General features: G+C 40.2%; 1 protein-coding gene across 4 annotated transcripts in view; it reads right to left on the reverse strand.

The window, feature by feature from the left end:
* IDH3A (isocitrate dehydrogenase (NAD(+)) 3 catalytic subunit alpha) overlaps nucleotides 1-13,776 on the reverse strand; it is a 45,064-nt gene that overhangs the window by 16,536 nt on the left and 14,752 nt on the right. For all 4 annotated transcript variants that reach the window (XM_073579373.1, XM_073579374.1, XM_073579372.1 and 1 more), the window contains 5 exons: nucleotides 6,646-6,760; nucleotides 6,158-6,345; nucleotides 1,788-1,921; nucleotides 941-1,043; nucleotides 771-835 (listed from right to left, as the gene is read on the reverse strand). In XM_073579373.1, coding sequence (XP_073435474.1) covers nucleotides 771-835; nucleotides 941-1,043; nucleotides 1,788-1,921; nucleotides 6,158-6,345; nucleotides 6,646-6,760 — 605 coding nt within the window. The remainder of the gene's footprint in view (nucleotides 1-770; nucleotides 836-940; nucleotides 1,044-1,787; nucleotides 1,922-6,157; nucleotides 6,346-6,645; nucleotides 6,761-13,776) is intronic.

Genomic DNA, 13,776 nt, shown 5'->3' on the forward strand with positions numbered 1-13,776 from the left:
TTTTAGACCATTAGCATGGTTTGGTAGGAGATCAGGTCAAAAATATGTCACCATTAAATAGTGGAGAGGAAGAAAAAAAGAAAGAAAAAAAACAGCATGGTGGTTCAGCGGTTAGCACTGTAGCCTTGCAGCACTGGGGTCCTGGGTTCAAATCCCACCAAGGGAAGTCTCCTTGCTTAGGGCATCATGTAAGCACTGCAGCTAATCAAAAGCCTTCAATTAGCTGCAGATGGAGAAAGGGCAAGGAAACTTTTTTTTCCAGCAACAAATGAAGCCCTCTGCCAAGAGATAGTCAGGAAACACAGGCAGCAGAATGGAGGAAGGGGAAATAAGTTTTTTTTTTTTTTTTTTTTACACAAATCTGGGCCCATTATTGACCTCCCACAAAAGAGCGGAGAATCCCTTTAAGGCCACGTTCACACATTCAGTATTTGGTCAGTATTTTTCGTCAGCATTTCTAATCTAAAATTAGGAGAGGAACAATCAGAGGAAAGTATAATAGAAAAACGTCACCACTTCTGTATTTATCACCCACTCCAAATTTTGGCTTACAAATACTGAGGTAAAATACTGACTCAATACTGAACGTGTGAACGTGGCCTAAATCTGATCTCCATATATAAAAATAAGTTTTATGATTGAGGTGCGGATTAAAAATTTTTAAAAAAAAATAAGAATTGCTGAACCTTATAATGATTTAAAACATCAGAGATAATGATAACCAGAGGAAATCGAATATAACTGGGTCACACTTAGAAGACAGGACAAACCTTAAAATGTCTCCATACAAGTTTGGCATTACAAGAACATCAAACTGTGTAGGATCCTGGACCATCTGCGGACAGAAAAAAAATCATGGGAACCATTACACATGTGGTTGCAGTCCAGAAGTCAGCATTCTTGAATAGAAATGGTACTGGGCTTTAATTTAAGAACTCACATTGAGACACACGGTATCCAAGTACATTTCATTAAATTTAATATCTTTGTAGTTTTCAGCAACTTCTCTGCATTTCTTCAAAAAGAGTCCATCAGACATTCTCCTGGAAAAAAAATAGTGAACACAACAAACATAAGAATCTAAAAGAAATTCTAAAATACCTCTTAAATAATCTGACTGTGATGCAAAAGAATACATATTACATAGTATACATAAGGGGGTTTTACACATAGCGATATCCCTAGCAATATCACTAAAACGTCACTGGTTTTGTGACGTTATAGCGATATTGCTAGCGATATCGCTATGTGTGATACTTACCTCCGACCGGCTCCCCCCGCTGTCCATCGCTGATCGCGCGAGATCGGGCGGCTCCATTTCTCGTCGTCTGCTTCCTGCTGGGCTTCCTGCTGGCGCCGACGAGCGTCGCTGGACGCGGGCAGGAGGACGTCTGGATCGCTGTGTGTGAAAGGTGAGTATCGTGCGCTGCGTCGCTGGTGCATCGCTGTGAGATCTTCAGGTGTGAAAGCTCACTAGCGATCATTTAGCTATGCACCAGCGATCCTGACCGGGTCGGATCGCTGGTGCATCGCTAAATGTAAAAGAGCCTTTAGTACATGACAGACCCTTTATATGTAATCTGACAGCCAATGTGCCAATGGCACAGCCTAGGTTATCTTTATCAGCTCCTGTCTATATAAACAAAAGCAAATGGTCTGACTTTGTTGAGATGACAAGCTAAGCAGTCTCCAGCTTGATAGGAGATAATGGATTTGTGCTCTGAGAATCAATGTTCTCTCCAAACAGATAAACATTTTTCTATCCCTGTGTGAGAACAGAAACTCACATGATATTGGCTTTGTGCACTGCGGTCACTGTGCTTCTTTGGTTGTTTCGCGCATACTCAAAGGCAAATTCTGCAATTCTAAGGCTGGCTTCCTCAGTGATCAGCTTGATGCTCTGCACTACTCCATCCACAATCTAAAAGACACCAAATAGTGTTAGATGAAAATAAATGCAACACAAACTAAAGAGAGAACTGAAAAAAAAATAATGGAATAAAGAGACTGAAAGGGAATATTCTAACAAATCTACATATCTTAGATATGCTGGCTGATTGTCAGATGGATACTAGGGACACTCAAGTACCATAAGAATGACAGATACAGTGGAGAAAATAAGTATTTGATGCAAAATCGGCAGTGTAAGTTTTCTCACCTACAAAAAATGGAGAGGTCTGTAATTTTTATAGTAGGTACACTTCAACTGTGAGAGGCAGAATCTAAAAATAAAACCAGAAAATCACATTGTATGATTTTTAAATAATTAAATTGCATTTTATTGTATGAAATAAGTATTTGATCACCTGCTAACCAGCAAGAATTCTGGCTCTCACAGACCTGTAATTAGAAAATGAAAGATCTCGCCTTGTTGGGTAAGGATGATTCTGAAGGTCAGTTAGCCATTAAAAGGTATCAACTACTGAGGACTCTCAATCCTGAATATTTTTCTATCCACTGGCTAACACGGTACAAAGATATACATCTTTTCTGGAATCAACCTAGAACTACATGGGAGGAACTGGTCACCTGAAGGGTGCTGGGACCACAGTCTCAAACATTACCGTTAGTAACACTAACACCATCATGAAATAAAATCCTGCAGGGCACACACGGTCCCCCTGCTCAGGCCCAGGCCTGTTTGAAGTTCGCCAATCACCATCTGGATGATCCAGAGGAGGCATGGGAGAAGGTCATGTGGTCAGATGAGACCAAAATAGAACTTTTTGGTATCAACTCCATTCGCCGTGTTTGGAGGAAGAAGAAGGAGGAGTACAAGCCCAATAACATTGTCCCAACCATGAAGCATGGTGGGGGAAACATCATACTTAGAGTGTGCTTTTCTGCAAAGGGGACAGGATGACTGCTCCGTATTGAAGGGAGGATGGACAGGGTCATGTATCGCGAGATTTTGGCTAAAAACATCTTCTCTCAGTATGAGCATTTTTTTTATAGGTCATGGCTGGGTCTTCCAACATGACAATGAACAGAAACACACAGCCAAGGCAACTAAGGAGTGGATCTGTAAGAAGCATTTCAAGGTCCTGGAGTGGCCTGGCCAGTCTACAGACCTGAACCCAATAAAAAGGTCTTTGGAGGGATCTGCAACTCAATGTTGCCCAGCGAAAGCCCCAAAACATGAGAGATCTGGAGATGATCTGTATGGAGGAATGGGCCAAAGTCCCTGCTGCAGTGTGTGCAAACTTGGTCAAGGGGAACCATCTGACCTCTGTACTTACAAACAAAGGTTTCTGTACCAAATATTAAGTTCTGTTTTTCTATTGTGCCAAATAATTATTTCATGCAATAAAATGCAAATTAATTATGTAAAGATCATACAATGTGATTTTCTGACTTTTTTTCTTACATTCTGTCTCTTGCAGGTGAAGTGTACCTACAATAAAAATTACAGACCTCACCATTCTTTGAAGATGGGAAAACTTAACCAATCAATTATGATTGACTAATATGCTTGAAATAAGCCACATAGATAGCGAGGTACATAACCAAAATAATTTTATTACACATATAATTTAGACAATACATAAGTATTAATGGTGAGGTAGATGAAAAACATATAGCAGCTAAGAGATAATGGCACAGTAGAGTTTGACAAGAGTGCCAGACAAGAAAAAAAGCATCTCCCAGGTCAAGAATGCACTTTACTGGGCAAGAAGTATCAATAAAATAGGTAATCACATTATAGGTCTAGATAATAAATCAGAGTTATGATAGCAGAAAATCCTAAGCCATAAAATAGCAGTATCCAGAAACAGACAATAATCTGGGCATAAATCGTTAATGCGGCATAACAGCAAGTTTATAATAAGACCCTATACTGATGAGCGCAAGTGAATAGTTAATAAAGACTGTAAATAGCAGAGTAAATACCTTGCGACATGGTCCTGGTAATGTGTAGGAGTGCCCGTGAGACGCGCTAAAGCCCCATGGGCACTCCTACACATTGCCGGGACCATGTCGCAAGGTATTTACTCTGCTATTTACAGTCTTTATTAACTATTCACTTGCGCTCATCAGTATAGGGTCTTATTATAAACTTGCTGTTATGCCGCATTACCTATTTATACCCAGATTATTGTCTGTTTATGGATACTGCTATTTTATGGCTTAGGATTTTCTGCTATCATAACTCTGATTTATTATCTAGACCTATCCTGTGATTACCTATTTTATTGATACTTCTTGCCCGGTAAAGTGCATTCTTGACCTGGGAGATGCTTTTTTTCTTGTCTGGCACTCTTATCAACCTCTACTGTGCCATTATCTCTTAGCTGCTATACGTTTTTCATCTACCTCACCATTAATACTTATGTATTGTCTAAATTATATGTGTAATAAAATTATTTTGGTTATGTACCTCTCTATCTATGTGGCTTATTTCAAGCATATTAATCAATCATAATTGATCGGTATTATCTTATATGATAATAATTATCTTATTGAAGTATATGTGTCTCTAGTGTTTCAGTGCAATGTATCAAATACTTATTTTCCCTACTGTAGGCCTGGTAACTATTCCAGACCACATAATACAATAGTATTCTTTAGGGTCCTATGCAATAAGAGTTATGCAATGAAGCCATATAATTACTATTAAGCATGATTACTCAAACTGCTGCCCAAGAACCACAAGCAGCCTGCAAAACCATTCTGTGCCGACCCCAACCATCCTTTATCCATGTCTGCTCACATTTCCAAACCAGAGAGAAGAGGACCTGGGAGCAGAAATGTGGCCATCTGTGGTATAAAGTCCAGCGTTAGCTACAAACACCACCAGGTGGGACTCACAATTCCTTGCAGCTCACTGTGCTAATACTAAATCACAGAAGAGTGTAGGAGCCACATGCCAATTCATAGTGAAGAGATATGCAAATGCATTTTCTATTCTTTCTCAACTTTGAACATGGAACTCAATTTTCCCTGACACGTTAGAATCCTGGAAGTGAAAATGACGCCAATCTTGCATTTTATGTCTTATGCGGAACTGTGAACAGGGAACCTCAATTCCCCTGATTTGCTGGAGTTCCAGAAGAGGAAACAGTGCCTATCGTATTTTATGGCACAGGATAAAAATATTCCATAAATGTTTAGAATAGTAATGCCCCTTTCTAGGTTAGTGTGCCTCTAAAGGCTTAATTGAGACATCCGTGTTACATGTACAATTTCTCACAGATAGAATACGTACACCAGAATACATACCCCATTATAGTCTAAGGAGCAGTTTAAATGTTTTTTTTTTTTACAGACTATGCCTCCATGAAAAATGCAAGAAGAAAGATACGTCTATTTTTCTCTGGTGTTATGGATGAAAAAGACCACTATAAGTCTATGGATCTGTGAAAAACACGTACAACACACTAAAGGCATCCGTGTGCTGTCCATTTTAACACTTCAAAGGATAGGCGAAGCTTTGCAATTTATTCATCCATATGCAAAAAAACAATGACGACACACTGACCAAGCACCGAAGAAACACCGACGAAACACTGACAAGACACCGAAGAAACACAGACAACACACTGACCAAACACCGATGAAACACCGATGACACACTGACCAAACACCGATGAAACACCGATGACACACTGACCAAACACCGATGAAACACAGACGACACACAGACGACACACTGACCAAACACCGATGAAACACAGACGACACACTGACCAAACACCGATGAAACACAGACGACACACTGACCAAACACCGATGAAACACAGACGACGCACTGACCAAACACCGATGAAACACAGACGACACACAGACGACACACTGACCAAACACCGATGAAACACAGACGACACACTGACCAAACACCGATGAAACACAGACAACATACTGACTAAACACTGAAGAAACACAGACGACACACTGACTAAACACTGAAGAAACACAGACGACACACTGACCAAACACCGAGGGAACACCTATGACACACTGACCAAACACCGAGGAAACACTGATGACACCTGTACCATTTTCTTTGCATACGTGAAAAACATGGATGTCTGAATGAGGCCTTAGGATTGTTTAAATACCAAAATGTCACTCAGGGACCAGAAAAATGTTGTGCATCCCTGAAACAAAGAGTATTAGTGGTAATGTCTGGCAGCAAATAAACTACAGAGTGACGTACCACATGCTCAATTCCACTGTATTCGCCTTCAGTGTTTTCCCGTATGGTAACCAGGTCCACATCAGTGTAAGGAGTTTTGAAGCCCTCAATTGAGACACATGGCCTCACATTGGCGTAAAGGTCAAACGTTTTTCGAAGTAACAAGTTCATGGAAGGATGTCCAGCAGCAATTGGTGTTTTCAAAGGCCCTGATAAGCATGAGGTGAGAACCATTAAGTCATGGTAGATAATTATCTCGTTGTACTGCAAATATACTATATTACTGTTAAGTGTTCTGTATATATTTTATATTATTGGATACTCCTACTGAGTATACTCAAGGTACCACAATACTGCTATGTTTGTATAGTATTCTAAACCCTACGGTTACAAGTATGATGTAAAAATACTACTGTTAATTTTATGTAAAATTTTAATAAAGTCGTCTGAAAATGGTAGATAATTAAGACACACAAATTTATTAAAATTATTTTAGAATTGGAAGCTACCTTTAAGCCCCATCTTATTTTTATCCATGGATTCTTTGGCTTCCGGAGGGATCATCCACTTGCCACCAGGTCCCTTAATAGCAGAAACGTTCCTCTCTTCCCACTGGATAGGTGCCTAGAATAACAGTGATCCAATGAGAGATCTATTGATTACATTAAGGCTGCGTTCACACATTCGGGATGGAATGCATTTTTTGCTGCAATCACTTGAAAAACAGATAATTGTTGCTACAATATTCTAATATTGCAGCAAAAATATTGTGATTTTACAGCAAACGTGGCAATCACCGCAATGCCTGAACGCAGCGAAACACTGTCAGGGTATATTCCCATGTGTTCTAATAAAAATACCAAGTTAACTGCACGTGACTTTAATTGATTTTAGGTATATATACGAACACTCCACAATCTAAAACATGTTACTGAAATGGAATATGAAACTAAATTTACCCAACTAATGACTTTAGTGAACTGTGGACTTTCACAATCTTTACTAATCTGACAGTCAAATGGAGTGGAAAGGAATTTTATACAATGATTGTTACACATATACATGGGAACATTGGGTAACAGTAATATACCGTACTAATATTCTCTTATCAGTTGGTAGGGAGGAACCAAAACATGTTGTATATTCTTGGTAAGGGGAAAACCAGAGTACATGCAATCTACAGATGTAAAAAAAATAAATAAAAAAGTAAAATGCCAGAAATGAGGAAGGAGCTTACATACCACAGAACAGAGTGGATGCAAGTGGACAACTGTTTCTCTAAAGAACAGAGCTTATCACCACTTCTCCACCCCTAGCTGTACATACAGTTAGGGCCAGAAATATATTTGGACAGTCACCGAATCGTTGTGATTTGTGCTTTGCATGTCACAATTTTGGATTTAAAATGAAAACCAAGATGCAATTGAAGTACAGTCTTTCAGGTTTTATTAAAGGAGTTGAAGAAAAATATCCTGTTAAACATTAAGGAACTTCAACCATTTTTCTACAAAGCCTCTTCATTTTAGAGGCTCAAAATTACCGTAAACACTCGAGTATAAGACAAAATTTTCAGCCCATTTTTTTGGGCTGAAAGTCCCCCTCTCGGTTTATACTCGGGTCATATACCCAGGGTCGGCGGGAGAGGGGGAGAGCGGGTGTCAGAGATCATACTCACCCCCTCCTGGCGCAGTCTCTGCAGTCCCCCTGCTTCTCCCATGGTCTGGCGCCCCAGCTCCTCCTGCGTTCGACGGTCACATAGTACCGCTCATTAAAGTCATGAATATGCGCAAAAGCAATAATAAAGGATTTTGGGGATATGTCAAAAGTAAAAGAAAAGTCAAAGATGCTATAGGATTTTTACAGGATGAAAATGATGAAATGGTAAGACAGGATGTTGAGAAGGCCGAACTTTTAAATTCTTAGTTTGCATCTGTTTTCTCTCAGAAAGGAAATGTAACATCAACTGTTCTTCACTGTCCTATTAAGGGAATAGAAGAATCCAGGATATCTATAAACAGAAAGATAGTGAGGAAACACTTAGCTAACCTAAATGAATTCAAGTCTCCAGGTCCAGATGAATTACACCCCAGAGTACTGAAGGAGATAGCAGAAGAAATTTTTGAACCCCTCTCCATAATCTTTGAAAATTCTTGGAGAACAGGAGAAGTCCCAGAAGACTGGAGAAGAGCAAATGTTGTTCCTATCTTCAAAAAGGGGAAGAAGGTGGACCCAGGCAACTATAGGCCGGTGAGTCTGACTTCTATACCAGGAAAGATCTTTGAACAAATTATTAAACAACATGTATGTCAGTACCTGGATAAGAATTAAGTGATTAAACAGAGTCAGCATGGGTTTGTAACTAATAAGTCATGTCAGACTAACTTAATTTCCTTCTATGACGGAATCACTGATTGGGTGGATCAAGGAAATGCTGTAGATATAGTATATCTTGACTTCAGCAAAGCATTTGACAAAGTATCTCATACAATCCTTATTGAAAAAATGACTAAGTATGGAATGGACAAGGCAACTGTTAGATGGATTCATAACTGGCTTAGTGATCGGACCCAAAGAGTGGTCGTAAATGGCTGCACATCCAGTTGGAAGAATGTCTCAAGTGGGGTACCACAGGGCTCTGTCCTGGGCCTTGTATTGTTCAACATCTATATCAACGATTTAGATGAAGGAATTGAGGGTAAACTGATTAAATTTGCTGATGACACAAAGCTAGGAGGGATAGCTAATACTAGAAGAGAGAGAGAGAGGATTCAAAAAGATATAAATAAACTGGAGCAGTGGGCAGCAACTAACAGAATGGTTTTTAACAGGGAAAAATGCAAAGTACTACATCTGGGTAATAAAAATGAAAAAAGCATATACAGAATGGGAGGAATAGGGCTAAGCAACAGCACATGTGAAAAAGACTTGGGTATACTAATAGATCACAGACTGAATATGAGTCAACTGTGTGATGCAGCAGCAAAAAAGGCAAATGCAATTCTAGGATGTATTAACAGAAGCATACAGTCTAGATCAGGGTTTCTCAACTCCAGTCCTCAAGGCACACCAACAGATCATGTTTTCAGGATTTCCTTTGTATTGCACAGGTGAAGCAATTATCACCTGAGCAATACTAAGGAAATCCTGAAAACATGATCTGTTGGTGTGCCTTGAGGACAGGAGTTGGGAAACCCTGGTCTAGATCACGTGAAGTCATTATTTCCCTCTACTCCTCTTTGGTCAGACCTCATCTGGAATATTGTGTCCACATAAAAAAGACATCAACAAACTGGAGCAAGTTCAGAAAAGAGCGACCAGAATGGTGACCGGTCTGCAAACCTTATGAGGAAAGGTTGCAGGATTTGGGAATGTTTAGTTTGCAAAAGAGAAGACTGAGTGGAGACTTAATAGCCGTCTACAAATATCTAAAGGGCTGTCACATTGTAGAAGGATCATCTTTATTCTCATTTGCACAAGGAAAGACTAGAAGCAATGGGATGAAACTGAATGGGAGACACAGATTAGATATTAGAAAAAACTTTTTGACAGTTAGAGTGATCAATGAGTGGAACAGGCTGCCACGAGAAGTGGTGAGTTCTCCTGCAATGGAAGTCTTCAAACAGATGCTGGACAGACATCTGACTGGGATGATTTAGCGAATCCTGCTTTGAGCAGGGGGTTGGACCAGATGGCCCAGGAGGTCCCTTCCAACTATACGATTCTATATTCATTACTTTAATGAGCAGTACCACGTGACCGCTGAAACTTGGAAATGCTGCAGCGCCGAGACCATGGAAGAAGCAGGGGCTGCACAGACTGCGGCAGGAGGAGGCGAGTATGACGGGGGGGGGGGGGGAGAGGACAGGAAGCAGTGCAATATTCACCCATCCCCGTACCACCGCCAAGCGCCGCTCTGTCCTCCGCGTCCTCTGACTGTGACATTCAGGTCAGAGGGCGCGATGACAGTCAGTGCGCGCCCTCTGCTGAACGTCACGGCAGAGACCCGGGAGACAGAACGGCGCTCTGTGATGGAACGGCGACAGGTGAATATAGCTAGTGCCGGGGGCCTGAGCCAGCGGTGACACCGGCACCTGTCCCCCATAGCACACCGGTGTCCCCGCCTGCTCAGGACACCGGCAGCCGGCCCCCAGTGACAAGAGGCGAGTATGTCATATATATTTTTTTTTTTAATTGCAGCAGCAGCCATACATAGGCCATATTTATCTATGGAGCATTTTCGTGGGCCACCATTAACCCTTGTGCAGCATTTTGTGGGGGGTATATATCCATGTAGCATCTTTTTGGACCACCATTAACCCTTGTGTAGCACCACTCTCGGCTTATACTCGAGTCAATAAGTTTTCCCAGTTTTTTGTGGAAAAATTGGGGGGGGGGGGCTTATACTCAAGTATATACAGTAATTGGAGAAATTATCCATCACACATAAAATGCCATTTTTTTTTAAATAGTCTGTAGAGAATCATTTTAAGGTAATTACTGGCTGAAGTCTGGAAGCCATGGATTTCACCAGACGCTGAGTTTCCTACTTTGTGATGCTTTACTGCAGCTGACTTCAGTTGTTGCTTGTATTTAGGTCTTTCTGCCTTATGTTTTGTCTTAAAGGGATTTTCCCATGAACAAATGTTCATTCTAATCAATAGATCTTGGAATAATAATTATTTCCACAATTGGATATATTTAACCCCTTAACCCCCAAAGGTGGTTTGCACGTTCATGACCGGGCCAATTTTTACAATTCTGACCACTGTCCCTTTATGAGGTAATAACTGAAACGCTTCCATGGATCCCGGTGATTCTGACATTATTTTCTCGTGACATATTGTACTTCATGATAGTGGTAAAATTTCATTCATATAACTTGCGTTTATTTGTGAAAAAAAAAAAAACGGAAATTTGGCGAAAATTTCGCAATTTTCCAACTTTGAATTTTTATGCCCTTAAATCACAGAGATACGGCACACAAAAAACTTAATAAGTAACATTTCCCACATGTTTACTTTACATCAGCACAATTTTGGAACCAAAATTTTTTTTTTGTTAGAAAGTTATAAGGGTTAAAAGTTGACCAGCGATTTCTCATTTTTGCAATACCATTTTATTTTTACGGACCACATCACATTTGAAGCCACTTTGAGGGATCTATATGATAGAAAATACCCAAAAGTGACACCACTCTAAAAACTGCACCCCTTAAGGTGCTCAAAACCACATTCAAGAAGTTTATTAACCCTTCAGGTGCTTCACAGGAATTTTTAGAATATTTAAAAAAAAAAAATGAACATTTAACTTTTTTTCACAAAAAAAATACTTGAATTTTTTTTATTTTACCAAGTATAAAAGGAGAAATTGGACAGGAAAGTTATTGTGCAATTTGTCCTGAGTACGCTGATACCTGATATGTGGGGGGGAAACCACTGTTTCGGCGCATGACAGAGTTCAGAAGGGAAGGAGCGCCGTTTGACTTTTTCAATGCAAAATTGGCTGGAATTCAGATCGGATGCCATGTCACGTTTGGAGAGCCCCTGATGTACCTAAACAGTGGAAACCCCCCACAAGTGACCCCATTTTGGAAACTAGACCCCCCCCAAGGAACTTATCTAGATATGTGGTGAGAACTTTGAACCCACAAGGGCTTCACAGAAGTTTATAACAAACAGCGGTACAATTACAAAATCATATTTTTTCCACAAAAATGTTCTTTTCACCCCCAATTTTTATTTTCCCAAGGGTAACAGGACCCCAAAAGTTATTGTGCAATTTGTCTTGAGTACGCTGATACCCCATATGTGGGTGTAAACGACTATTTGGGCGCATGGCAGAGCTAGCAAGGGAAGCAGCGCCATTTGACTTTTTTGGCTGGAATTGAGATCGGACACCATGTCGCGTTTGGAAAGCCCCTGATGTACCAAACAGTGAAAACCCCCCACAAATGACCCCATTTTGGAAACTAGACCCCCCAAGGAACTTATCTAGATATGTGGTGAGAACTTTGAACCCCCCAGTGCCTCACAGAAGTTTATAACGCCCGGGCGTGAAAATAAAAAAATCGTATTTTTTCCACAAACATGATCATTTAGTCCCCAAATTTTTTATTTTCCCAAGGGTACCAGGAGAAAATGGACCCCAAAAGTTGTTGTGCAATTTGTCCTGAGTACACAGATACCCCATATGTGGGAGAAAACTACTGTATGGGCACACGTCGGGGCTCGGAAGGGAAGTAGTGACGTTTTGGAATGCAGACTTTGATGGAATGGTCTGTGGGTGTCATGTTTCCTTTGGAAAGCCCCTGATGTACCTAAACAGTGGAAACCCCCCACAAATGACCCCATTTTGGAAACCAGACCCCATAAGGAACTTATCTAGATGTGTGGTGAGCACTTTGAACCCCCCAGTGCTTCACAGAAGTTTATAACGCCCAGGCGTGAAAATAAAAAAAATCATGTATTTCCACAAAAATTATATTTTTGCCCCCAATTTTTTATTTTCCTAAGGGCAACAGGAGAAATAGGACCCCAAAACTTGTTTTGCAATTTGTCCTGAGTACGCTGATACCCCATATGTGGAGGTAAAACACTGTTTGGGCGCATGGCAGAGCTTGGAAGGGAAGGAGCACCATTTGACTTTTTCAACGCAGAACTGGCTGGAATTGAGATCAGATGCCATGTTGCGTTTGGAGAGCACCTGATGTGCCCAAACAGTGGAAACCCCCCCCAATTCTAACTCCAGCCCTAACCCCAACACACCCCTAGCCCTAACCCTAATGGGAAAATGGAAATAAAATTAAAAAAATATATTTATTATTTTTCCCTAACTAAGAGGGTGATAACGGGGGGTTTGATTTACTATTTATGGCGGTTTTTATGTTTGGCAGCTGTCACACGCTAAAAGATGCTTTTTACTGTAAAAATAGTTTTTGCATCACCACATATTGAGAGCTATAATTTTTCCATATTTTGACCCACTGAGTCACGTGAGGTCTTATTTTTTGCGGGACGAGTTGACGCTTTTATTGGTATCATGTTCGGGCACGTGACATTTTTTGATCGCTTTTATTCCGATTTTTGGGACGCAGAATGAACAAAAACCAGCGTTTCATGAATTTCTTTTGGGTGGTGCGTTTACACCGTTCCGCGTGCGGTAAAATTGATAAAGCGATTTTATTCTTCGGGTCAGTACGGTTACAGCAATACCTCGTTTATGTCATTTTTTTATGTTTTGGCGCTTTTATGCAATAAAAACAATTTTATATAAAAAATAATTATTTTTGCATCGCTTTATTCTGCGAGCTATAACTTTTATTTTTTCTCTGATGATGCTGCGTGGTGGCTCGTTTTTTGCGGGACAAGATGACGTTTTCAGCGGTACCATGGATATTTATATGCGTCTTTTTGATTGCGCGTTATTGCACTTTTTGTTCGGCGGTATGATAAAAAAAATTTTGCTTCGTTTTTTATTTTGATTTTTTAAGGGGTTCGCTAAAGGGGTTAACTAATGGGACAGTTTTATAGGGCAGGCCGTTACGGACGCGGCGATACCAAATATGTGTACTTATCTTTTTTTTTCTTTACAAAAAATGAATTTATTAGGGAATATTTTTTTTTTTTTAAATTTATGTAGCG

The sequence above is a fragment of the Dendrobates tinctorius genome, unplaced genomic scaffold (genome assembly GCF_039654945.1).
Source record: "Dendrobates tinctorius isolate UK_male_01 unplaced genomic scaffold, ASM3965494v1 ptg000062l, whole genome shotgun sequence".
In the NCBI taxonomy this organism is placed as follows: domain Eukaryota; kingdom Metazoa; phylum Chordata; class Amphibia; order Anura; family Dendrobatidae; genus Dendrobates; species Dendrobates tinctorius.